Source organism: Hippoglossus hippoglossus, chromosome 7 (genome assembly GCF_009819705.1).
Source record: "Hippoglossus hippoglossus isolate fHipHip1 chromosome 7, fHipHip1.pri, whole genome shotgun sequence".
Classification (NCBI taxonomy): Eukaryota; Metazoa; Chordata; class Actinopteri; order Pleuronectiformes; family Pleuronectidae; genus Hippoglossus; species Hippoglossus hippoglossus.
Genome location: NC_047157.1, coordinates 12572830 through 12599869, shown reverse-complemented (window position 1 = coordinate 12599869; position 27040 = coordinate 12572830). Strand labels below are relative to the sequence as shown.

The following is a 27040-nucleotide window of genomic DNA, read 5'->3' as shown; positions in this document are numbered from 1 at the left end:
TGGCCCAAAATTATTTCAAGATGAACATTTTAACATTAGTCAATATTGTTCATTTTCCCGATAAATACGACATTATTTTTAAGTTTAAAGACGGATTTTTGATCCAGAGTGAAGGTTGTGGTTTTAGCTATATAACGATAATAAGCCTTTGTTGTTTTGCTACTGATGGAAATTATATTGCAATAATTATTGATATTCTCTTATCGCCCTGCCCTGGTTTTTGGTGTTTTTTTATTATTATTATGCGGGTGTAAAAATTACCCAGGTTAATAGACCTTGATTAATTTTAAACTTTTGTTTCTGACCTCTAAACCGCTCAGAGACAGTTAATTAATAAATAACGGGCTGGCTTAGTTTTTTGGGCATGAATTGCCATCATTTAAGAAGAAAATATGCGGAATGGAAATGTTTGTGACCTGAAATTATTTATCCAAGGTGATGTGATTAATATCATGTTTACTGCAGGCAAGCTTGTGTACAAGTGAGAGGGTTTGGGTTTGAATATACAAGAAACGTCTTCGGATAATCAATCATCTCTCAACGCTGCTTCAGAGGACACGCTTCATCTAACGGAGATTATAATTAGGCAGCCTTTTTATTCTGTGTAACGTTCTGAGAAGTTTATCCTTGTGGAGAGGAACAATTAGTGTACAAGGTCCCTTGTCAAACATTCACACCCTCTCAGAGAATTATTTGGGGTCTTGAGGATAAGCCTGCACTCCCTGGGTTTAAGACACTTGAAAGGGCTACCTGCCTCTCATACAAATATCTAAGTTATCCTGGCTACGGTATCTTCCCACTTCTGTACCATTTCAGAAATGCAAATGTATTCCGACGAATCCAAGCGAATTTCCCTTTCATCACGGGAAGAAATGTTTATTCCAGTGAAGTGTTAACGGCCCCATGGGTCACTGTGGGCTTTGCCTGCACAACAAGCTGGTGCCTGTGTCTTTGTTCTGTGAAGAAAAGAACCCAACAAAAGCCATAATGTTGTGCAAGGAATTTTGAGTTGTGGTAAAAATGTCTGATATGCTGTATGTATTTTAGAATCACACACTCTATAAAGAAGTATTATAGCTGTGGCTCAGGGTTTAGAGCGGTCATCCTCTAACCAGAAGGTCGGCGGGTTGATTCCTCTTTCCCCATTCCGAATGCTGAAGTGTCCTTGGGCAAAATACTGAGCTGTACTTTAAAGTGCTTTGAGTGGTCACCAAGACTAGAAAAGCTCTGCATAAATACAGACCATTTACCATTTACTGTTGATAATGACAATCATAGTCCACACTGCATATATGCACAGTGAATTACAATGTAATTCAAAGCAATTTACAGGCAGCGCTGTAACAGATGGCATTATAAATAACAATGGGTAGTTTGGATGAAATTTGAAATAAAAGCATTTTTTGTCCCTTTATCTTGGAACAAAAACCTGATCGATGACAAGACACAAAAACACAAAACAACCCGTCTCTCAAGCATTTTGAATATTACTTGATAAATTATAGGCTTTTTTTTGTGTTTATGATTCACAAAGGAGAACCATTTTAATGTTTAAAACGAGAGGATAATTTAGAATGAGACCGTATTACTCTCAGTATTTGTTGTGTGAGTGCGAGACATCCCTTGGGAAAGTGGTGTATAAGTTTGAAGGGATTAGATAAAATAGTGCTGACGCGTGGTGGCAGTGCAGTGTGCCTCTGACAAGTCTTTACACTCAGATGTTTGCATTAAAATTTGATGAAGGTTAACAGCTGATTATGCAGTACCTCTGGGATCTGGCAAGTTTCTCTTTTCACGACTAATGTAAAAAATGTAGATCCGTGCCAAACAGAGTTACAAAGTGATTCAACTTTCTCGTGTGCGCCACAAGAGAACAGCTTTCTTGCTTCCTGTAAATCTTAAGTCATTTATTCATACGTATGAAAAAGTTGGTTTTCCCGCTCTGCAGAATATCAAAGCTGATTTTGTTTTTAATTTTTTTGTTTCCCCACACAGGAAGTGGAGTCCAGCTTAGGCCCGTGTTCACCAAACAACCTGGCAGCGTGGTGTTCCCCCTTCAAGCTGGCGAAAACCGCAGAGAGGTGGTGTTTAGCTGTGAGGCCCAGGGACACCCCCTGCCCTTCTACAGGTAACACTTGCAGGCATGATTTGATACACGTGACTTTTGTGTGGTTTTTGGTTTTGTGACGCAGAACCTGCAGGTAATATCCCAGAGCTTTCAAGTGCACCATTTGTACTAAAAACCTGAGCGCGACTGGATTCATTGCCCTGGGAAAACATGGGGATTCGAGGACCTTATGGCTCGCTGCTGCTCGCTGCCTGCGGTGCTTAGCCTCGCTGTCAGTCATGGTTAACTTGAGAATGATGAATTAATTAGCCTTAGTTGCTCCTCTGCCATATATTTGCATTGTTAGATGACATTGATCGGCTGGAGAATCCACTTTGAGAGCTTCCTGTCATCAGTATCAGTGACCACTGAGAAAGATCAAGTGACCCCAGAGAATCTCGCACCAAAGCTCGGCTGCCATTATGACAGAGACGGAGTGAAGAAGAAGATGAAGAAGAATGAAAAAAAAAACTAGCGGAGTATATTTCACTTACCAGAAATGATGTGGCGCAAGATCTCTTTCCATATCTTTGCTTCAGGCCTGCTACAGTTAATGCTTCATGTACAGAATCGCTGCCAAAGGCTGCACAGACGGTGCCACGGGGCATCGGATTTGGAGGTTATCGTTACACGAATCGCGGGATAGATGGGGCTGCAGGAAAACAGTAGCTGTTCGCCGCCTTTGTTCAGTGCACTGACCCTGTGTGGTTGAGCGGTCCGTCAAGGGGGTTGTGTTAGAAGCAAATTGATGTCCAGTTCCTCCGCTGCGAAAATTATGACAAATTAAAACAAATGGCCAGCGATGATTTGCGATGAAGTGCATCAAGCGCACACGCTATTAATTCATAATCTATCAAATGGGGCCACATAGATGTTGTACTCCTGTCAGTGTAATTAAATGCAAATTGCAAAGCCAAGCATTTAATGTGTAATAGGTTGAAACGATCTCTCATAACATCAGCATATGCAGCCGTTAATGTAGCTTGAAGATCCTTGGTGCTATGCCTAATGGACACAAATTGAAATGAATGTACAAGATCTTATCACTTGGATAAGCTGGAATCAGTCGCTCTTTCACTGTCCAGGTAGTCCCACTTTTTAAAAATTAAAACCAATGTACGAGTTAAATCTGAAAGTTTTTTTTTCCCCTTCTGAGTTCAAGTTCTGAGAGCGTGCCCGGCTCCATATCAAATTAATTTTGCTTTAATTAGCTCTTTAATTACAGAAAGTGCCACCAACTGTGGGAGTTTATATACCACATTAAGAAGTGATTTTCAGATTGATCACAAGCTGTTGTGTCGTTCCTTCATCCCTTTAAAAGGATGGGACTGATATTCACACGTATTGCTGTGTTTGTTCAGTCGGCACACATCATAGTGCTGTCATTGCTATGGGTATGTACCTTTTTTTTTCAAAATAAAGGTCACTTGTGGCCACTTTGGAAATTAGTTTTGAAAAAAGGTTCGGGAACATTGTGAGTGTTCAGCAGTGGGACACCATGTCCTGAATGGCTCCCCACTTCGCTGTGCATGTAGGCAGGTTTATTTCAGGGGCACCAAGGACAAATTAATTTGTCTAAGACTACCCGACGACCACTGCCACATAGAGCTTGTCACCATGGCCCCTGGATTCATCTCGTCTGGAGTCCTTGGAACTGTTCCAGCTGCAACACCAAATTACTAAATCAATCTAATCAGCCAATCTGCTGTTGAGCACCTCTCTGCTGCATATGCCCCCCCCCCCCCCCCCCTTGTTCCCTTTCTTCGTCAACCCTGCCTCCTACTCTCTTTGTCTAAATCTTACCCATGGAAAAAGGAGGAGGAAGAAAGATGAGCTTGAAACCTCAAGCTTATTTTTATTTTTTCCTCAGAGAGCTGTAAATATCTCATTCAGACCAAACAGTCAACCGAACTGTACCTTATTTATTTGATAAAAACCTTTTTCCCTTTTGCAAGTGTCACTTTTCTTGTTAGACCATGTTTATGCCTTTACTTTTTTCTCATCTCATTCCATTCCCTCCCTGTATGAGAATGAAAGTATTTGCACGCTTACTTTCCCCGAGTGTAATGCAAACAATTTCCACAAGCAGCTGAATACATTAAATGATCCAGAATATGATTAGAAACTTTTCTGCAAAACAAAATCGAGGAGTTTGATGCGTTTCGTGTGTTTTAAGCTCTTTGCCGTTCCCAGTTGATGTAAACGGTACTTCGCAGTCTGTGTGAGTATTTAGGAAGTTATGGTCACATGCAGACTTTGGTTGAACTGACATCAACAACGCAGCAGGTCCTCCTGGAACACAAGCCGCAATTATGCAAAGTGAACAACTGCAGGCCTTCCTAAATCAAGCCACAGAGACAGGCATTCTGCTGCTCTCTCCCTCTGACACACACACGCAAAATCACTGGACTGGTGTATTTACATAAACAAGAGGTTCAATCAGGAGGTAGCTTTATCCCGTGTTTTGCCTGTAGCCAACTTGTTTGAGCAGAGCTGGTGCCTGGGTCGTCGCCCCCCCCCCCCCCCCCATGTGATAATCACTTGGAGGGAAGGACTTTGATTGCCGGTGAAAGTACAGTCCTCACGGGCATTGATAAGGGAAATGCCAAAGGAAGTTGCAGAATTTGATCAGTGAATAACAGCTGGACTTAAAATAAAAGAGTGTTTTGAAATGACCTGCTGCTGATTGCCGACGTTGTGCAGCAGACTGTGTCATCGTCGTTCATGCCTGCTTTAGCCAGAATAATGTCTGGTAACAGTTTAGGCCACTGGGAAGTCGCTTTTTTACATCACTTCAGTGTTTTTGCATCAGCATCCGTCTGATATCATTATTCTGACACCAGGCACGTGGCGATTTCAAAATACAAGGCACCTGAACTTTCTGTTGTTGTGTCATGTGCTTACATTCACAGGTGGAAGCTAAATGACTCTTTCATCCTGCCTAGACCAGGGTCACGTCACTTTCTCATGGGAGGAAACCTACACATCAGCCATCTGAATAAAGAGGAAGATGTCGGCGTCTATCAGTGCCTGGCATCAAACTCTTTTGGAACCATCGTCAGCAGAGAGTCCAGTCTGCACGTAGCATGTAAGTAGAACGTACACTGGTTTTGCAATTCTTCCAAAGTCTTAAAACACATCTTGAGGTGCACTACTACATACAAAAAAAGATGTGGAGTTTTTAGGATTTACCTCAAGTGATGTCACTTAAAGCAGCGTCTGAAGGGATTGGAAGCTACAAGTTTGAAAATCAGAGGGTGTGGAGTTTAAATGAAGTGACCTTATCTGACTTCTCCCCACCAGCTCGATCGAAGCAGGAAGTTTTCGGCTCAGACTGGTAATCACAATAAACATTGTCATTTCAGTCGATGTGAAAATAATTTCTTTCACATTTAAAGACCGATTGTTGCTACTTATTGGAGAAATACAATTAATTGTGGTTTTCAACACACTTTATGTGAAGAAAATGACAAACACTGGCTAAAGAGCAAAACTCTGTCATAAAATATTTTAAAATTACATGGGATATAGCTCTCACAATGCTCGTGCAATGTATTTGTGGTGGCTGCGAAATTTACACGAGACACACAAGAGCCTCTGACCAAACTATGAGCAGTCAAGTTGCATTGTAGGTAGTGGAAGCAAAGGATTTTGACAAGAGAGAAGAAAGTGTGAAAAAAGAAAAAGTTTGGAGGAGTGCAAGGCGAATATTTTGTCTGCCAACTACAGTTTTCAGCACGTTAATCAGGATCATTTTATTTTACTCGTATTGTTACTCGTAACCCCATTTTGCAAAACCTTCGACATTGATTATTATTATTACCACAAACAATTTGTGTTATGTTCAGTTTTATTATTTCACCTCAGTTAAGTTTCGTTCACCTCAAATCGAGTTCAGATCTTTTTGAGTTCATCTCAGTTTTTGTTTGCTTCAAAAAGTAAAAGTTTAATTAAGCATCAAACGTTTTGGTTCACTGAAACTATAATGACCCAGTAGGATTCACTGGAAATTGTTTGTTGTCAGATCCTCACTAACAAAAAAACAACCAGCGACAGGAGACTCTTACAGTAGGCCGATACAGTTAAGGTTACTAATGAGGAAACAAGTTACTCACATTATCATATCCAGTCGTATAATGGCAAACTTTTTTTTTTCTTTAACAATGATTAAAGCTCCTCTGCCGGTGTTTACTTTGTCTGGTGCTTTTAAAGTTCTCACACCCTTGTGATGAAGACTGCGTTGTTGTGTGGTGGGCCTTGACAGACCCCAGTGTGGTTGATGCTTTACAGCCTCCATCTATCACATTTTATAAGACCTGAGTCTGAGGCATCTCTGATGGCAAGGTGAACTTGAGGCCTCCAGTCTTGATGGGCAGCCCATATCAAATGACAGCCCTTATATCTGTGAACAGATGGTGCAGCTAGATTGAATTCTGATGTCTGTTTCTCTGCCACGGCGGACACGGAGATGATCCTTGGCAGCGAGAGAATCAGAGGTATCCATCTCGCCACTGTTTGGCGCGTCTTTGTCTCAAAGCACCATTCAATCTTCAGCATATTTAGGGCAAATCTGTGTCCTGGGCTGCTCAAGGGCTGTTGATCATATTCACAATTCCAATTAGTTTCCCAGTCCTGACCTAAACTGTATGTCACTGTGATTGGTTTCATCCATCGCCTGGGCCTGACCTGGAACCTGCGGCTTTTGTCAACGGATGAGAACAAGCATCGGTGCTGATATGTCATACATCTTATTTATTGCTCATGGTTTAACTTAATTAAGTGTCCTGGGTGATTGAGCGGGTCTCAGGTCAAGGGAATAATTCATTGGAGGAGCAGCCTGTTATGAGTCAGTGGTGTCATTTGTAACGGACTCAGAGTGGCTCAATATGACACTAAGGGGCTCTTGTAATAACTTCATGAGACAAGAACCAAGTTAAGGACCATTAATGAAGGGAATACAAGGATCAACAATAACATCCATCTCCTAATCTTTTCAAATCTGACCGCCCGGGCTGCACTGGATGCACGAGCGTCTCATGTGCTCACTCTGGCGCCCATTTTAACAGGGTAGAGCCGCCGCATGTCTCCTTCAAAGTTAAAGCAATTTAGCGTTTCTGTTGACTGAATTCATTCTTTTGTTTTGACAAGGTTTTTATTGTGAAATTTCTGCAAGACCGGAAGATGCACAGCTTAATACCATAGAATCCTGGTATTTAGTGAAGTACATAGACCTACTTTTATTCAAGTAAATAGAGCAGTTATAGAATCCTCACGTAGCAGCTCCATATCAGGCAGATGGCAGACACGCTCCCCGTGTCAACAACAGACGTATGCTAGACGCAGCAGATCAGCTACGCAGCCGTCAAGCGCTCTACACGCACCAAGTGCGGCCCGGGCATGAAAGCCTAGAACCAAAGCTTTTAGTCCCCACTGCAGAAAACAGATGTAGAACAGTGATTACAACATTGTGTTTTTTTTTTTATTAAATAAAATATTGCTACATGCTGATGAAGGACGTAAGATCAGTGTCTTAGATTTGTGCCAACGGATAATGTCCTTCTTCACACTTGTATTGCGTGAGTGTGCAGCCCCTCTATAAAAGTTGATGTAGCCTACATTTTAATCCCCTGAAAGATGGATGATATAACAGCTTCTGTTACCATCTGGTTGGGGCTTAAACCTCTAAAAGTATAAAGGTTCCTGATCCTGTTGACAATACAGACTTAAATGTTTAAAAGGTTCTGCTCGCCTGCTGGGACCGCTGCAAGGAATAATCTAGTTGGTTATCAAACCAGATTGAGTTTCCTAATCTCCCAGGGATATTTTTTTTAGCTGTAAGTGAAAGGATTTTCACCACTGCAAGATGCAACATCCTACAGCAGATTGCAAGGCCTGCAATATATAAGCAGAGTGTATTGGATGTCTGATCCTGGAGAAGGAACATGCTACAGCCGAGATGCCGTGCTGCTTATAGAGCCACAAGGGTAACACCGTGTTTAATGAAGGATGAAATTGCTGTATTTATGAAAGAAATGCAGGACGCAACTCCCTTGTATCTCGGTGCTCGTGCTTCCTCCTATCAAATTCAGCGCTGTAATTGCACCTCATTTGTATTTTTTCCGACTGGCTCCAGTCGAACCTAACTGCCTTATCTGTATAATTACTTTGCAAGATTCCTATCTCTTCTTTTTTTTCTTCTCCTTCTATCATTTCCATTAGCTTTGTGCTCTTACTCATTGATGTTTCCTCAGGTGAAAATTAAGTCTGTTTTGAGCTGAAATGCATCTGAGGGGGGGACAATAATGTTTCTCATCAGCGCTGGGATGCTAAGTGCTCAATCTGGGTCTCTAATCATGTCAGGGAGGAGGGCAGTGGACATCCCCTGAATGCTGCGCTTCACGGCGGTGGTGTAATTGTCAGGAGAGAGCAGCAGTCGGGCTGTGTAAGAATTAGGCCCCTTTGATGTTGATCACTGCTCAAATGTCATGTGTCACTCACTGTTAGGGCTTCACTGCGAGACGCCTCTCTGAGAACAGGGGAGGGAGAGGAGAGGGCAGGGAAGCAGACAGACATGAGAGGAGATCAAAGCAATTTGTTTTATCATCGTCAGTAATATTCATTGCAGTTATTTCATATATTCTTGCTTTCATGATAACAACTTGTTGATGGCAGCTTTTTGGTTTCATGGACTAGACTTGTACCTTTTGACGTGTTCAATAAAGTCTACAGATACAACATGTTAGGAATATTGGCTAGCTGTAAATGACTGTAAGTTAGTTCAAAGTTACTCACAGATGGGAACTCCCATAGAGAACTGTGTCCACTATAGGGATTAGTAGAATAAGGTTAGTGGTTCTCACCTTTGTGAGGGGTTACTGCTGTTTTCTTGCTTTTGCAAGTTTCCTCACTGTTCCTCACATGCAAAATGCATACATGTTAGGTTTTACTATTTTCACTGCTTCTGCTGCTGCTACTAAACTACTAATGGTAGCACCACATTTTAACCTAGAACCCAAAAAGGTTTCATGTGCGCGGGGACAGCATGGAAAGACAATCTCATAAGTAGAAATGCACTCAGTAGAGCACACACCTCCTCAAAGGCCCAACAGTCCCCTTCAATTCAATCAGGCTGCAACAAATTTCTCTCACTCAAAGATTTTAGATGTCTAACTTTTTTCAACAAGATCCATGGATTATTTCCTGGGAAATCTGTGAACATGTTGCAAATCTTACATTGTTAAAGAAAGTGAAAAAAAAGGTTTTCTCTGATCTATTCTGCATGCTTCCACCAAGTTTCATGGAAATCAGTTCAGCTGTGTTTTGTATAATCTTGCTTACAAACAAACAAATCAACACACGGACTGGTATCTCTTGACGGAGGTAAAAACAGCTGCATCCAAAGATATGAGGGATTTAAAAGTGAACCAAATCATTCAGTATGTAAAAACTAACAAAAACATTCATAGCAACAATAATACATTGATGTCACATATTATGCAAATGTGTATGTCTCACACATGTGGTCCAAGAAGCGGAGTTGGTTTTTAGTGCAAGTATAAGTCAAGTCAGTAATAGTGTTCACATTCAATACAGTTATATTTGTATGACTGCAAATCATTATCCTTCATTCAATCATTACATTACCTCAAGGCACTTTACATAGAAAGATCGAGACCGTACAATATTATAGAGAAATCCAACAGTGTTCCCGCAATGAGCACAGGCACTTGGCGACAGAGGAGAGGAAAAAACCTGAGAAGATATCAACATAACTTTGTGAGAATCGATTTAGAATCTCCTTAAAACATAACTACATAACCACCTCCTGCCTTCGCACCCCACCTCTTACATTTTCCTACTTATTGAATTTTTGATAGATCGTAAGGCACTTTCACATTTGAGGTAATTGAGAAAAAAGGTAGATGGTTAGATGAAAGGGTTTTTTGAAAATGGTGGCATTAGTGGGTGAAGATAAAAAAGTCTAAATGATTCCAAGGCTCCTACCTTATATTTCTACAACCCTTCGGTTAATCAGAAATCACATTAAAAAGGCCAAATTCCTTTTAGAAGCTCTGCTGGGCTAAGCTTCTACTAAATTTACATTACGTAGGATTGAAGGTAGTGATGGGGAGATCATTTATCAGATGTTAATTACAGTTTGTGCAAATGTTTCATTTTCTTTCACATTGAATATTATTCATGTTTAATTATTATTTTTATTTGTTAGGATGAAAAGCTCATAGTTTATAAATGTTTCACCCGATCCTGCTGTGGCTGCTCAGCTTACATCAGAAATACAGAACAACCCTTTTTTCATTAAAAGACAGAAGCTTAATGGAAGCAAATGAACCATAGTTGAAGAACTTCATATAAAGAAAGTTTTTTGAAAGTCTTTTTTTCCTTTTGTCCAATGGCGAGGAGACAAATGTAACCACATCACATATTGTCCTCGAGCTCAAAATCCGACAGAATGGCTTCAATTTTCCCTTTTCTGCAATCTCCTCTCATTCACCACAATGGGTCACATTGGAGTAGCAAGTCCAAATAAATGCAAATTCACATCCAATTTCATGGATCTGAAAACACTCAAAATAGCCTGAACCCGGCCATGAAGAAGCACACGGAGGTGCAGAGCCATGATAGGCTTGATAAGATGATCCACAGGGTGCAGAACAGCTTGGGTTGTCAGGCATTGTTGGCTTTTAGTGTGTCTAGCTCATTTACGCCCCGCCATACTCCAAAGGAATATTAATCAGGAGAGCTTCACTCTCAGCGTGAGTTGAGCAGCTCGGGATATTTTCGACAATGTGAGCCTGCTTTGGTGGAAAAGAGTTCAATCTGAGTCTATGTGTCGTTTATAGTACCAGCTGACAGAACGGGTATATAGGCACAAAATCACCCGAAGCGGGAAGAGATGTCTGGCCCGATATGTTTCTGTCTCATTATGGTAAAATGTTTGATTTGATGTATGCCTTTTTCCGACACATGCCTTGTGCAGCCTACACACACACTTGTTTAGGGCAGATGACTGATGTCAGCGTTGTTTCATAGCATTTTAAAGTCGAGAACCATGTTCACATGTGCATCTGTTAAAGAGGTAACTGAATTACTTAAATCATATATAGTTTGTTTACGTGATTTCAAAACAAACATAATACAATAATTCAAATAGGAAATAATTTTTGTAGTTCAAAACATATCCCAGCATTACCAGTTCAAAACTATATGAAAAAGATCCTTTGTTTAGTAAAAAAGGTTATTTCACATTTTGTTTTTCAGATATCCAATATTTATCCCATATTTTAGCTATATATATATATATTTAAGGTATTTTTTCTGACATATGACATATATGTAGAAAATGTTAACTCACACACACACACACACACACACACACACACACACACACACACACACACACACACACACACACACACAGTTGGTTTTCTTATAGTGTGCCATCTGCATCAGGCCTGAAATTGCTGTCCATAGCCCACTGTAGAGAGTGTGTATTTCTGAACATTCATTGGCATGACGACAGAGTGCAGAGTAATAACTTGAAACCACTTGATCAAACCTTTCAAAATCCATGCTCCAGTAACTGCATACTGGGATTTGAGCAGGTTTAATATGTCATCAAATAACTGGGTATCTCTCTTATTAAGCTCATACACTAGTGGGCAGAGGTGAAAAAAAAAGCAACTTATGAAAAAACATAAGCTGACCTATTGTGACATAGCTCAAGCAATGGGCGAAAGGCAGTGTCACTCACAATGTCAGGCCATCACTTCAATTCAGGCTGAAGTGTTTATTGTCATGGGACATTTCCCAGATGATGTGTCATCATAGCAGGGTTACGTGTGTGGTTTTGAATGGAGATGGGCCTTTATTTCAAGCTGCACCAAATTTTACTTACTCTGACATCAGTTCCCTAAATGTGCCAGATCTTTTTCATCATCACTCATCAATAATACCCATGAACTATTCCCTTAGAGAACTGTGAAAATGTCCTATTTCGCAAGCTTAAGAAATTGAAAAACAAATTTCCTGGATCCACCCCATGATCCAGATCTACATCAAAGTTTAATGGGTTCCTCGTTGACCCATATTGCATCCTTCCACCAAGTATCATGAAAATCTGTTAAGATATATTGTGTGTACTCTGGCATACAAACCAACCAACCAACCAACAAACAAACGGATAGGGATGAAAACATAACCTCCTTGACGGAGGTAATGATGGCTAGGTTCCATTCTGCTGCTATAGTTTCAAGGTCCTGGTATCGTTCCTGCTGGTTCACCATCATGCTCTAATGGCTTTACCGAGACACTACTTTTGTTTTTAAGCTGTTGGTGTCAAAATCTTTAAATAACGCAGATTAAATATGATTAAAATGTTGGATGATAAGTCAAATTTATCTCTGCCTCTCTTGGCCGACAAAACCAGTGTATTTATAACTGTGAGCTATGTTTACCAAGTATTGGACGTTATAACAGAGCCAAAGCTTAATTTGCTCGAAAGGCAAGCAGGAAAGTTGTGTTTTTAATTTATACTGTGATTAACAGCGTTAACATGTGAAACGTGAAGTTAGACTGGCATACACATAGCGCAAATATGGGATAGTGGTAAATTAATAGATTCCTCACATTTACTCTGGAGCTTCATCAGCTCTGGGGGGATTTATAGATGTCTTGCTGAGGGAGCCTCACTGTGCCAAATCTGTTCATGCACAGAGAGGATGTTATTTTGTGTTACCCATGGATCATCCATAGATTAAGAATTGGCCACTGAGGCATTCACTCAATCTGTCTGCACCGAATATGAGATCTATTCATTAATTTGGGAAGTAAAGTAGGAGCTTCACGTAATTCATTTGTGAACAAAAGACAAAGAAAAGCTGTTTTCAATTGTGATGATGAAACACTGTTTTGCTGGATGCTGTGTTCCATTGCTGACAGAGTCTGCAGAGATCATGTACTTATGATTTAATATGCAGAGGGCCGCCCTGTTGTGCTTGTACACCAGATCTGTCACTTTTGCATTCTTTCTCTCCCTCTGTTCTCGAATTCAGTCTTGATTATGTTGTTATACGGCAGCTGCACATTTGGCTGCGCTGCCTGCGATATCTACAAGAGCCACAGCAGGCGAGAAAAGCCAAAGTGTTCAAGGATCGCCGTCTCTATTCGCTTTCTCTCGGCAGGTTGTCAACAAGTAATCGGTCTCCATACAAATGATGTTTCAGTCTTAGTCATTTAATTGTTGCTGGTCTGTGTGCACTGGATGAAACACAGAAAGTGATAACAATGTGCAGTTCCAATTAAATGCACTCATGTGTGACTTATACTTGAGGAATTGCTTTTTGCTCCAGTCAGAAGTGTTCGGGACTTTATAGCACCACGTCTGCATTTATGCAAACATCGCATGGGTGGTTCATGAAAATATGCAAAAGTTCTGCATCATATGTCCCAGTCAAACTCTGGTCAGTGTGAAATTATTGAGCAACCATAGACTTGACTTGTAGTGCATTTTTTACCTCTGTACACAGCTCGCCATGTTTTTTTTGTTGTTTTTTTCCCTGTGTGTTTATCGCTCTAGAAGGAATTGATTATTTCCTGTTATTGCTTTTGTGTTGTGGTCAACAGACTTGGAGAACTTCAAGACGCAGAGAAGAAGTCCAGTGAGGGTTCGCGAGGGTCAAGGGGTGGTTCTACTGTGTGGCCCGCCACCGTACTCTGGAGGTAAGTTGTTTTTTTATTCCCATGGGAAGATGTATACATTTGAATCTCCACCAGTTGTAGCTGCAGATCAGTTACACTCAGTATTACTGAAGAGGTCAGGTCCTACACACGGATGTAGACAAAGTGCAGTATGACTTGTCTGATTCCTCATCTCGCGTGTTTATCTGGATTAAGGGGAAGTCGTGTTTGTGCGCTCCCCCTCAGATCTCCTGGCTGTGTGTTTGTGTTGTTGAGATCAGTGGAGTGAGTCATTTTTACTTTGGGACACTCTGGCCCGTGAGCCTAATTTTCTGTGGGGGCGAAGAAAAACTTTGGCATGCAGAGTGGAGAGGCTGTCTGTGGCTGGGTCCCTGCCAGGCTGAGTAATGGAGCATCTCTCTGAAGGTGCTTTGTTTGCTTCAGATCAGCCCTTTGCTTTCCATGACATTATCAATGGGAGTAAGCATCCAGTGCTATTAACTTCTACGCAGGGGTCTGAAGATTGGCTTTTTACTCTTCCAGTCAGCGAGGCTGAATGGAATTCACCAGTGCAACATACTGTCTCGATTTTTAAGCGTCAGTCTTAAAGGGTATAGTGTTTTTACTGTGATGTAAATTACACTCATTACACAATAAGATAACAGCAGCAGATGCAGCACATTCTCTTCAGGAAATGCAGATGTTCTAGTTTTGCGTCCACACCAGCGACAGCCAGTGGCCGGAGGCATTATGTTTTTTTAAGGTTGTTCGTACGTACTTCCATGGTATGAATGCTCAGCTGGATGATCAGTGTGTTTGTCAAAGGTCATGGTCGCTGGGACCTCACAAAACACTTTTCTTTGCATTGTGAACGTAACATCTCAGGAACACCTTGAGTAAATGTCTTCAAATTTGGTTCAAATGTTCAGTTGGACTCAAAGATGAACTGATTAGATTTGGGTGTTCAAAGGTCACAGTGGCCTCACAAAACATGTTTTTGGCCTCATGAGCGTGTTATCATTAGAAGGCTTCGAGAGAATACTCTCAACTTTGGCACAAATGTTCACTCACAGATTCACTGATTAGATTCAGGTGGTCTGAGGTCGAAGGCCCCGTTAGCTTCACAAAGACACTTACTCAGCCTCTTGAACACGATATCTTAAATCTGCCTTTAAGGAATATCTTCAAATATTGACCAGTCACCTGGACTCGAAGATTAAATGATTTTTTTTAAAAGCTAGAAACTAGAATTACTGCAATGGTTGCCAGAGGCCGTAAATGTAGCTTATTATAATCTATCAACTTTTGGAGAACTTATTTAATGAAGTTTTTATTTTATTTTTATCTTGTTTGATTTTACTCAATTATGTTGCCAATTTCAGGGATTGCAAGCAAACTGAATCTTAATGAGTTTTATCGTTTATCTTACAGACAATTGTACAAAAAAACTTAATGTGCAATTTACGGATGAATGTGACAGCGAAGATGTCCATATAATTATATTGATTCCCATTGGATTGAAAGCAGTCTACTTTTATAATTGTGCAAAAACAAAATACTTGTGCTTTGTTAAATAACAATACAGTGTGCCACTGAGATTCAGTAACGAACTAAACAACTTGCTTTGGCTGCTGGATGTGTTGCTGAATGTACAAACCGAGCACAAACAAATTGGTGTCATTTTAGGTAAACGTTAGTCAACTAATTCGTGTTTCACTCCTGTGTGAAGCCACGCTGTTCAGCTGCTGCACAGAGAATATTATGAGGTGTTTGTTTGCAAACCCAACAGTGGGCTTATATTTGTAGTGCTTTGTTCTGTATATGTTATAATGAGACATCTCACCCTGTGTTGACAAGAAAAGCTGGAACAATGAGCCATATGCTTACATTTGGCAGCCTCATTGCGCGCTGGCTTTCTTTATATTGCAGACAAATCCACCGGTGCAAGGTGTCCAAATGCCAACACATGTTCGAACCAGCTCAAAAAAAGCGAACAGCAGCATTGTCAGGATTGTTGGGCTGCACAAGCTGTGTCACGACAGTGTCCAAAAATATTGTGAAAACTCAGGGCACAGCGAATTTAAATCCAATGGTTTATTCATTACAGCGGGAAACAGCGCCAGTTTAGTCAGGATGATGCACCAGATGCAAAAAATCCCGTCTAGCTCCTTTCTAGAAGCATGATGAATTGTCTGTTGTGAAGGTGATCGTGTATTCACCAGGCTAATGTTTACGATTTGGAAGAGGAAGATTGCTTCCTCTTTATCTAGGAGCATTGGCGAAGGCGTGCAGGGTTCCCTGGACAACCATTTGGGTGAGCCATCTTTTCAGTGATGGCAGTGATGGCACAGAAATGACTTGACATTGACTGACTTCTCCTTGGATAGATTACATGGGCTGAATTCCTGCTGGTGAATTGCACACAGCACATAAATATTTGTAAGGCTGACAGAAAAGAGGAGGAGGTAAACAACCATTATTTATTTCCTTGGAAGTGTATTGATGTTGTTTAATGAGTCACCTTTAAATCACCTTTCAGTCAAGAAAATAATCTGTATTGTTTAGATGTTTAATGAATGCAGAAGTCAGTGTAGGTCATGCCAAATATTTTATGGCTGTGCGATATATATTGTAAGCAATATCGAATGCTGCATATTATTGTTGCAGCATTATTCCGTCTGTCAGTTAGTGAGTTATTTATACACAGCGAAGGCACAGGTGTACGGAGCATGAATTTCAATATCTACAGGTGGTAACTGTATCTATTGAGAGAAAGTGATTTGTCAATTGTAATTTCATTTCCCGACTGAGTAAGAATCATCCCTGGATTTTTGGCAAAGTGCGGCCAGAACATATAGATGTTTTAATCACATCAAGATAACAGGTATAGGTTGCCAATTAAGTTAGAATCCTAGAAGACTTTCTCTCCAAAATGTCCAAATAATCCCTGATGGCCAAAAAGGTGATCAGAAGCATGCCTTTCTGTTTTATCCCCCCGGTGCATCATACTCAACGTCACATATTTGCAGAAAACTGAGGTACTCTCTCTGTCTTGCCAGATTAGCGTGTTCACCCCTGTGTCACGTTTCCATCACTACTGATCGGAGCTGTAGCGGAATAAAACCCATGTCTACTACAGAGTCATTAGACCCGGGAGAGAATGCTGGCTGCAGACAAAAATAAGACATTAGTGGGTGTTAGTGGGTTTCCTGACCAGTGGAAAAGGAGCATAAAGTCACATATACAGGTTTTTACATGACGGGTACAACAGAAAGTATTTTCTTGTTAGATTTGAGAGAGGTTTTATTACATACTTGAGCAAGGCCAGGAAAGGTTCTGACTTGAGGAACCTACTTATTATTCTCACATTTCCAAACCTCACAAATGATTCAGGAGGCTGCTCCTCAGCTCTGGAAAGCACTGGACGTGTGGAATGACCTTGTTCGCAGGTCGTGAGTCTCGTAATGTGAACAGCTCACCTGCATTTTAAAGCACAAAAACACATCTGATGACGAATCCTGTTTTATTTATATAACCATCGGGTGGGAGATTTACCCCTGTGAGAAACTCTGCAGTGTTCATGTCAGTTAAAAGCCTCACCTCCTAATCAAGTGAATCATCTCAGTTATTTCATTCTCCCACACATTGTGTACTTTTCTTTCCGTTGCAGTTTATTTATTTATTTATTCATTTGACATTTCACTGATGAATTGTGTTGTTTTACCTTTTAACTTCAACAGACGGTTTAACCAGCAGGGCTTCTACACTCTTTGCCCTCGTTCTTGCTTTACTCTCTTGCAATAAGGGAATTTTGGGACACATTGTCATATACTGCAGATGAAGATTAAAATGTACGCTGTTTCTTTATAAACTCATTTTCATAATATCCCCCAAGCTTCTGATGTTGAACCTTGTTTAAGAACTTCAACTGCTTTGTTGTAACTGCGATCTTGCATATTTGACAAAATCTCGCTTCTCAAATGTTAATCAACATGGTTGGGTAAAAAAAAAAATCTTTGGAAATATGGTATCTGGGTCTTGATGTTCTTGTCTTTAGGGGAATGTTAATAGATTTGTTTTAATAATTCATATTCTTGCATCTTGTCTGTCATTTGTTACCAAAACTTAGCTCTGTTCATTAAGGCTGGAAACTCTGTGAGGGCTTCTCTCCAATGTGACACTGATCATTAGGGACGACAGTACCTGAGGGTCTGTTGTCAGTATCCTGCTCTGTGGCATTGCACCTGGCCCATATCCGTCACTTTCAGTCTCATACAAAGCCTTTACCTGCTCTTAAAGAGAAATGATAACAACAGCCACACTTACATATAATCTGTAGCAGCATATCTTTTTCATTTTTGAAGATGTAGCTGAAACACAAACCTATAATTCTTTTTGTGCCACATGAGCCACATAAACTCACACTGCCACTGGAGTAAATGCTTCCTCTCATTAGATGAACATAATATTATATGAGTTTAGATTTTATATCATTTGTGCATATTTATTTGTATTCACAATGGGTAGCAATTGTGTTTCCTGCTTGTGCCAATACTCGATTAGCTACAATTCTTATCTGAGTTTTCGGTGTTAGAAAGTAAAGAATGTAAAAGTTGGTTCATTTGTTCAGGCATACTGTGAGTTAGCCTGACTAGGAGATCCAGGAAAGTACAGCAGTTGCAGGCAGGCTCAAGAAACGTATTTACATTCAAAATAAGTTCTATTTACACAGTGTAAGTTCGGAGTACTTGTCCTAAAGCAAGCAGGGTTTCCCCTATGTATCCGGTATCCTTGCCCGATAACAGTAATTATGAAAATCATAACAACATCACATGCACACAGCTAGGGACAATGCTCTGTCTTCTAGACAACAACCAGATATATTGCAGATCTTAGATTTGTCTCAATCCAAACCATAGACTGTACATAAACTTGGACGACACCTCTCAACTTTCTCCCACTATCCAGAAATGAAGCCAAAATACTCTGGGTACTTATGCCATCATCTTGCGCAGTTTACATAATTTAGAGCCAGATTTTGTGAGAGATCATGGGATGGACTAAACTTACTGGAAAAAATAGTACTTAGATGTACATTAGTGTGATGAGAGCTGCCTAAAATGACAGAAAATATCTCTGAGAGCATAAATAGAACATAAAGTGTTTGGTAAATGACTCCTTTTACCGTAGATGTATTATCAGAGTTAGTTATTAATCTAACTGACTCAACCCGTCTGTGTAACTGTGACAATATGTTTTGCTATTCATAAACAAGCAGCAGTAATTAGTGTTGGAGGTTAAAGATGGACGTCTTGCTATTTTAACAAGCACGCTACAACATTTACATGTGTTCTCACTCACTTTGTCACAAACATTAAAACGTTCCCATAATAATCCTCGACACAGCAGTGGAAATACATTGGTATGTATATTGTGTGCATGATTAAGTTGTTAATTCTACGTTGCACGTCTCATAGCCAAACTGATCAGGCATAATAAGTGGCAGTTTTATGAACGACTTTCAGATGCCTTGGATAAAAGAAGTCATTTTACTTTGTCTTTTTCCTCTTCATTTTCTCTTGGTAAGCTATTTTGACATAAAAATAAAACAAGACATAAAACAGAAAATACATTATTTGAAGGAAACAGAGACACATTTTGTTCTATCATGTTCTGAACTGATGAATAACAGCAACAGTCAAATGTAATGCAAGAAATCCGCCATGACGTGAAATGCAATGTCAACAATGATTGTGAATGGGCGAATGGTGAGTAATTGCAAATGTTGTTCAAATCCATTCAAACTGGGTCAGTTTGCTTCCCTGCGTCCTCACATCAAATACACACAGCCGGAGCCTGCTTTTGTCCAGCGGTCCAGTAATGTGCGGACTGCTTTTATTTACACCAGCAGCCCCCTCGGTGCCCTCTCGTTGTGATGGATCATGGCTGTTTCTCTGGAGACCTAGCGCAGAGTTCACCGTGATCCATTTTCCGGCAATATTTTTCGGCAGCTGTCACCCTAGATAATGCCTATTGATGGAGATGTTGAGGATGTTGAGATGTACATTAGGATGAATCATATCCAATTTTCTCACAGTTTTGCTGCTAGAAAAGGCTGCTCTGGCCATATCTGCTGTGGTAATGATGCATCCATCTAGATTTAGTTATATGCTCACATTTATATAAGCGCGGTGACATTTTCTTGTCTTGTCTCGCCCTGTGTTTTGAATACAAATATGAATGGATACACTGCCTGTTCACGTTAGAAAGAAAGAAAAAGGAGTAAACAATGTCAGATGTTTTTTGAGTTACTACCAATTTAAGACCTTATTTAGAAGAAAGCATTTTGAACTCTAGCTGTGGCTGTGTAGTCAAATGTACTTTGGTTTCAAATTGAATTAGGTGTAGTGGAGAAATATTGCTGGATATTTTCAGGATATAATACAAAATATTTATAAAGATCTTGGTAAATGTGAAATACATTCAGGGAAATTATATGGATGTGACAAATGCATGAATACGCTAAGACAAATAATGGAATGCTGATTTATATTTACAGCCACATGACTGTATTTTTGCACATTTGAAACAAATAAAATCCTGACTGGCATTTAAATAGTCGGGCGAATTGAGAAACATGCCCCTATAAAAGGGTGACAGGACACAATTCATGCTCCGCACAATGCAGCCTTAGACGAGGATCTGCCTCATCTCCCCCTTAAAGGATTTCAATATCCCATGCATGATTCAGGAAGCCATTATTTCATTTTAACGATGCCTCAGAGCCCCTCAAGACAGCTGCAGGAAGTAGTTTGGTATGGCCGGGATGCTCTAAAACTGTACGGCAGTTTGGAGTTGCACTTAGAGAGTGACCAAAATATTGCCAATTATCCAAGAGGAGTCCCAGCAGGGATCACTGACTGTGCTGTCCCATATTTGCATTAGACGTCGGTATGTGTCGTCTTTTGCTTTGAGAGGGTCAGAATGACTGCGGCTCATCCGAGACGTAATACACCCTGACCTCCTTTCGCTAATGGAAACGGGCCTTTTAGATTTACTCAAGGCTGAAATCACTTGTTCTCTCTATCTAGTGCATCTACCCCAAAAAACAGAGGCTGCTCACTGGCCAGTCACTACGCACATAGCTTGCAGGGATTTCTCCCATGTGCGTGACCTAAGCCATTTCATAGAGTGAACTTGTTGCGTGTTGTGAATACAGATAGGTGGCCCTGGTTAATAGCTCTCACTGTTCAGGGAGCACACTTTACGAGTTCAAACTTTAACACAAGTTGTGCATGTAATTTTCTTTGATTCAATACGCACTTGTGCAAAGCCCCCACTCTGGATTCAGTCTGTCCTTGGCCTGTCATGTTCCATTTCTCTTTCCTCTTCTCAGATCATTAAGCGGGAATGGATGCTGCCTGTTCATTATACACAGGCTAAATGGAACCACAATGAAAATCTGCCACTCACTGTCACTCATGATCGCATTATTCCATTACCGCACATCTGCAGGAGCCTCTCAAGTCAAACCATCAAGTACGACCAATGGTGCTTTCCACTTACTATTTCCTGCTTCCTGTTTCTCTCCATCAATCTTGAACTAACCAATCGGTGACCTCTTATTTGTTGTTGCTCCAGACTGTTGTGCCCTGCACCTTTGGAAGGTATTGTTTCAAAACAGACATTAAATATAGATATGTTTGTCAGGATGAGAGCTAGGATGTATTATTTAGAGGAGAAGACGATATTACAGCTGTTCCCTGTGTGGGTCAGATGGATCAAACCAGGAAATTTGGGTTGGTGCAAGTCACAGAGGTTAGGACAAAGTTCATGGCAAGAGGTGCATGTTGAAAATGAAACTGACTCTTTCTTATTTCTGGTCTCAAAGAAGTCTATGGAAAAAATCAAGGGGTTGGTTCAGCATTTTGAGAAGAGTTGATACCATTTTAATGCGCTGCTGAAATATAAAGCGAACAGCTTGACATGAAGACTGGAAACAGATGAAAATACCTGGACTGCCTTCATGTGTGTATTTAATGTACTGACATAAGAGGGTATTGACTTTGTAATCTAACTCTTGGCCACAAAGTGAAAAAGCTTGCTTTTCAAAATGCCAAACTATTTCTTTCATGCAACAGCAAATCTATCAATAACTACAAATTGTTAGCATGCATATGAAACTCAAAGTAAACTGAGAGAGAAAGGTGGGACTGCACGATGCGGTCAAGGTTTCACTCTCGTGTTGTGTTCGTGGGATGATCACAAGGTCAGTTTTTCCTTCACAGATCCAACCCACATAACAAAAATACCTCCCACTCTCTACTACTTGGTAAAAAGGCACCTACTCACATGCACATCACTCATTCTCAGGATTCTATGTCCTGGCATGATTTGCAAGGTTTGCAGTAATATGTCAAAGCCCACACATCCTCTCGTCCCCTAAAGAGCAGAAGTGAAGAATCCCGAGTCAGTGGGTGAGTGTCCAACTCGCGTCTCAATTATTCCCTGTACCGTAGTGCAGAGTCATCGCTTAGACAAGTTTTTACCAACGGCCAAGATTGCTTTTGGGACAGGGATGCAATATGGTCCAGAGCAATCTATCCTCGTGTCAATATGTCATAACACCATCATTCGTTTTTATAATGTTGCTGATTGTTAGTGCAAAGCTTCTCTGACTGCACTCCATTTGGTTGATAGTACAGGGAGTCTTTCACAGGAACTTGTTATCATGAATGATTAATAGTAGACTAGGTGGTACCATGCTGAATAACATGATCTGTAATACAATGGTTTTATTAGACATTATGCAGTGTTTTTATGCAGGAGCTGCAGCTTCAGTGTTGATTTAAGGCCCTTTGCTGCCACAGGACAGCCACACAGGGAAATGCTTGTTGTTGTGTGTTTTATGTTCAACCACTGTCTCTGTGTTCAAGTCATAAATCCAGAGAGGAGTTATGAACAAAGAAGGTAGATAAAATGAGATGTAATCAGACAGGGAGTAATTTGATGATACAATTACAGACATATTGTACCTTACCTTTTACCTGATCCGACAAAATACTGTGGTGGCCAATCAGAGAGATGCACTCACACATTCCTGGTAGATAACTTTGTAATGTGAACTCATGATGATCACTGTCAGTCTTTCCCTCCTTTATAATCCTCTATCACTTTATGATTAACTGCTGTGCAGTGTTTTGTTTCAGTATCTGTCCTCACCAATGCAGGCTTCCACTGTCTTAAAGATATAATATCTTCATTAAAATGTAAAAAAAGCATTTAGACTTACGTACTTATTTTGTTTACTGTGTAGACAGTATGAAAAACACTGCTAGCCAGTTTGCTCGTCGACCGTTTATTATTTTCACTGTTTGCAGTGATCACGATAATTTGACTCCGTTTGCTGCATGAATAAAACTTTTATTCACTAACTCATCCGTGAAGAATAAATAAATAGAATCTGATGCCTTGTAAATTTCCAGGTAGATTTTGTTTGGTCAGTGGTGGTGAGGACAACAACTTCCATGATTTAACACTACTTCACGACCTCATCAAAGTTCAGAAGAACTCTAGTGGCCAAAGTTACATATTCTACATTCTACATGAGGTTGTAATTGGTCATTCAACCTTCAAGACAAGTGTAAATATCCACTTCCTTGAAAAGGCGGTCATTAATACACAGTCTGCAGGATCGCACAACATAGTAATGAAGTTGCCAATGGGACTAACATTATCTGCACATGGGCGTAGATGATGTATAAATGCAATATGTGTTTTTTTTATTTCACCCTACATGTCTCACATCCTTCGTCCCTGACTTTGTTCGCAGAGCTTACCTTCACATGGATTTTCAACGAGTACCCATCGTTTATCATCCAGGACACGCGACGCTTTGTGTCCCAGAAGACCGGCAACCTCTACATCGCCAAAGTGGAGCCATCTGATGTGGGCAACTACACATGTGTAGTCACCAACACAGTCACCAAGAGCAGCGTGCAAGGACCGCCAACCCCCCTAGTGCTGCGGGTAGATGGTATGAAAACACAACACTTGAAAAGTGATTTATTGTTGTCACAATTAAAATTTGAGCAAGTTTATTTACTTAAGTTAGCTGTAGCCTAGCAAGCTAACAAGTTGGTGAAAGGTGATCATGTATTTTTCTTGTTAAATGTTTAGAGCAACTTTAATTTTCTGTTATTTCAGTGAATAGTCTGCAAAATGTAGTTGTTCACCGTCTGGTGGTGTTGAAAAATGTAATCTTGAGATTGTACGCACTGCCGCTGTAAGTAGACTGCCTTTGCTGCTCAGTATGCCCAACAGAGCAGGGAGTCTCTTGGTTAAACAGTCTGGCTGATCAAATCATCAAAAGTTTTTTCTTTGAAGTTGACTTTTATCCAGCTGACTGATTTGGAAAAAGAGGACTGGTGTCGACCCCATGAGGCAACAAGCAGCTGCATCATTTCATCTTTTTTTTCTTTTCATGTTGAAACAAGGTGATTAATCTTGGTAGATGTTTGATACCAAGTAGACCACCTCTATAGTGAAATTTATCGATTGTTTTATTAAAAGCCCAACCGCGGTGAGAAAAGTCCCTTGTAGACATCTCTCTCCCCCTGAACCTCTGGACACAAAAAAAGAAAAAAAACAACGAGAAAGTGATCACCTAAACTTTGTTTTGATTGTATTTCTCTTTGACCTTTTCGGGCCTTACACTGAAAAAAAAAATTTCCTTTCAACTCAACTCTGTGGCATTAACTTTGTTTGTTTTTGTAACTCCAGGTGTGATGGGTGAATATGAGCCAAAGATCGAAGTTCAGTTCCCTGAAGTCGTCCCCGTTGCGAAGAGCTCAACTGTCAAACTGGAATGCTTTGCACTTGGAAAGTACGTCCCACTGAGTATTATTATGCCACAGTCATAACTATGCTATTATTTGTTTACTGCACCAATCTCAGCTGCATGGTAATGTGTGGAGACCCTTGTGAAGTGATTTTGAGAATGGCAGATTTCACATTTTAATGATTCCTTCTGGTTCTGAACACACAGAGAATAAACCATCACCAGTCTCACATTAATTTAACATTGACATGCTTTATCAGTGTCCCCCAATATTCCCTTGTATAATTTCCTGCATGTGTTCTCAATTAAGCTAAATCAGTAGATAAAACGATCATCAGGAGTATTTTTCATTTCATGGCCTCGCTGTGTGTATTTTATCTTTGTATCTTTAGCCCGGTGCCAACCATCAGCTGGAGAAGAGTGGATGGAGCCTCTTTTGGCAGGAAGGTGGACATTAATAAAGCCAGCGGCGTTTTAGAGATCCCTTACTTCCAGCAGGAGGATGCCGGGATATACGAATGTGTAGCTGAAAACAGCAGAGGAAGAAACTCGGTTAAAGGGAAACTGTCTTTCTACGGTGAGTAGGCGGATGGTTTTCGCTGACTTTGATTCTAAAACTTATGTTATTCGCACTTCTTTTCTCACGAACGAGTCAACTTTCTTACAACTTGTACATTTATAGACCTCTTTCAAATCTTCTACCCATTGATTCATAGCCTCAAAGGCTCACTTCGACCTTGCCTGATCAAAAATCTTGCAGAATCAAAGGTTAGCTTTGATGTGAGACTAACAAAAAGTTTTATTTGTTGTCATGCAATCTGTAGCTTTTATTAGAACTCATATATAACGGCATCATACAGTGGAATGTGTGGAATGTGATAGTAAATTAAGCTATTAACAGTAGTTCATTTCTGACAAGCTCTTGTTTTGTGCCAACGGCCAACAGGGGCCGTGGCGCACAACGATTTATACCACCTTTCAGGGAGAGGTGATTTTTCCGTCACCAACACTGGACTTATGGCCCATATTCTGAGTAGCTTTTAATGGCCCTTGATGAAGGATTTTTTATGGTTTCTCTCTCCATTATTTTGCAGTTTATGCATCGATGGTGTCTGCCCACAAGGCCCTGTAGGGATGTGCTTGACTGAAATCATCAAATCCAGATTTTTCTTTCCTGTGAAGGGGGAATGCCTTTGATATGATAATGCAGGGTTTTTTCAGCACCTGTGGGTAAAGATGAAATGCTCACAGTACCTGTAGGTAGGCTGGGGATTAAGCATGCTTTACTTTAAAGAGGAGTGTTCATAAAACAGCATTCAGACTGGATCTTGATTAGCTAAGGGTCTAAAAGCTGGTATATGATCATGTCATGGTCATTTGGTAAATAAGGCCATGATGTTTAAACTTGGACCTATCTCTTTCTTTGCAGCATGTTGCATGGCTCCTATAATGCCCTATCTCCACTGTAGCTGTGTGTCATGTTTCCCCTTGTAAGATTTAAGTCCCCTCTTATCACAAAGGCTCACAGACTGGCCGGCCGCCAGCCAGGTGATAAAAATCTGTAATCTCATTTTAAACTCTCATAGACAGGCGTTTGTGGGACATCCATCAACTATATAGAAGAATAGGAGGATCAATATTGGGATGTGGTGTTTTCAACACCCTACCGATGGGGACACGGGAACAATAAGGGGTGACTTCGCTTTCGATTCCCCACTTAATTGTCCTTCTGTGGTTCCAGGGGATTATGAAATCAGATCATGGTTTGGCAGTTGACTGCATTTGAATGGGCTCGCACACGATTAGATCGTCTCTGCATAGAAAATGCTTGCATCATGTCTTCGTTTCCATTATGTTATCTCTGATGTTCTCATTTGTAATATTGTTAACAGGATGTCATGTGCTATTTGTTTCTGCATAGCAGCAGGCCTTAAACTGGGGTGGGGGCACTGAGGCATGTGGGGGGTGAATTAGTATGATTTATGTTGTTTGCCGCTGTTAGCTGAGGCTATCTCACTGACCTTTATCTCACTAAAATTCACTCGGATCCTTATTTATTAGTTGCACACTATTGTAAGAAATAGGGGTGGATGCAATTTTGAATGTAGATGAACTCCTCTTGTAAAATATGTTTATTACACAATGTTCTTTGAGAAAAGTACACAAAGAGGGCATGGTTTTTTTCAAACTAAATATTGTCTTAGTTTTCATACAGGTGCTGCTCACACTCACACTCTCCTCTAATCGTTTTACTAAATCATCGTTTCTTCTCATCATTCTTCTCAGTAAACTGGATGCATGCAGCGCTGTTACCAAAGATAGGAAATAGAAAGAAACGCCTTGCCTCTTTTTTTTCATCACTTTGTTGTCATCTTTACATTTCGTTATTTTGCCTG

General features: G+C 40.4%; 1 protein-coding gene across 2 annotated transcripts in view; it reads left to right on the top strand.

The window, feature by feature from the left end:
- cntn3a.1 (contactin 3a, tandem duplicate 1) overlaps positions 1-27040 on the top strand; it is an 80271-nt gene that overhangs the window by 18795 nt on the left and 34436 nt on the right. For both annotated transcript variants that reach the window (XM_034590878.1, XM_034590877.1), the window contains exons 3-8: positions 1996-2128; positions 5020-5195; positions 13751-13846; positions 23637-23840; positions 24587-24689; positions 25037-25221. In XM_034590878.1, coding sequence (XP_034446769.1) covers positions 1996-2128; positions 5020-5195; positions 13751-13846; positions 23637-23840; positions 24587-24689; positions 25037-25221 — 897 coding nt within the window. The remainder of the gene's footprint in view (positions 1-1995; positions 2129-5019; positions 5196-13750; positions 13847-23636; positions 23841-24586; positions 24690-25036; positions 25222-27040) is intronic.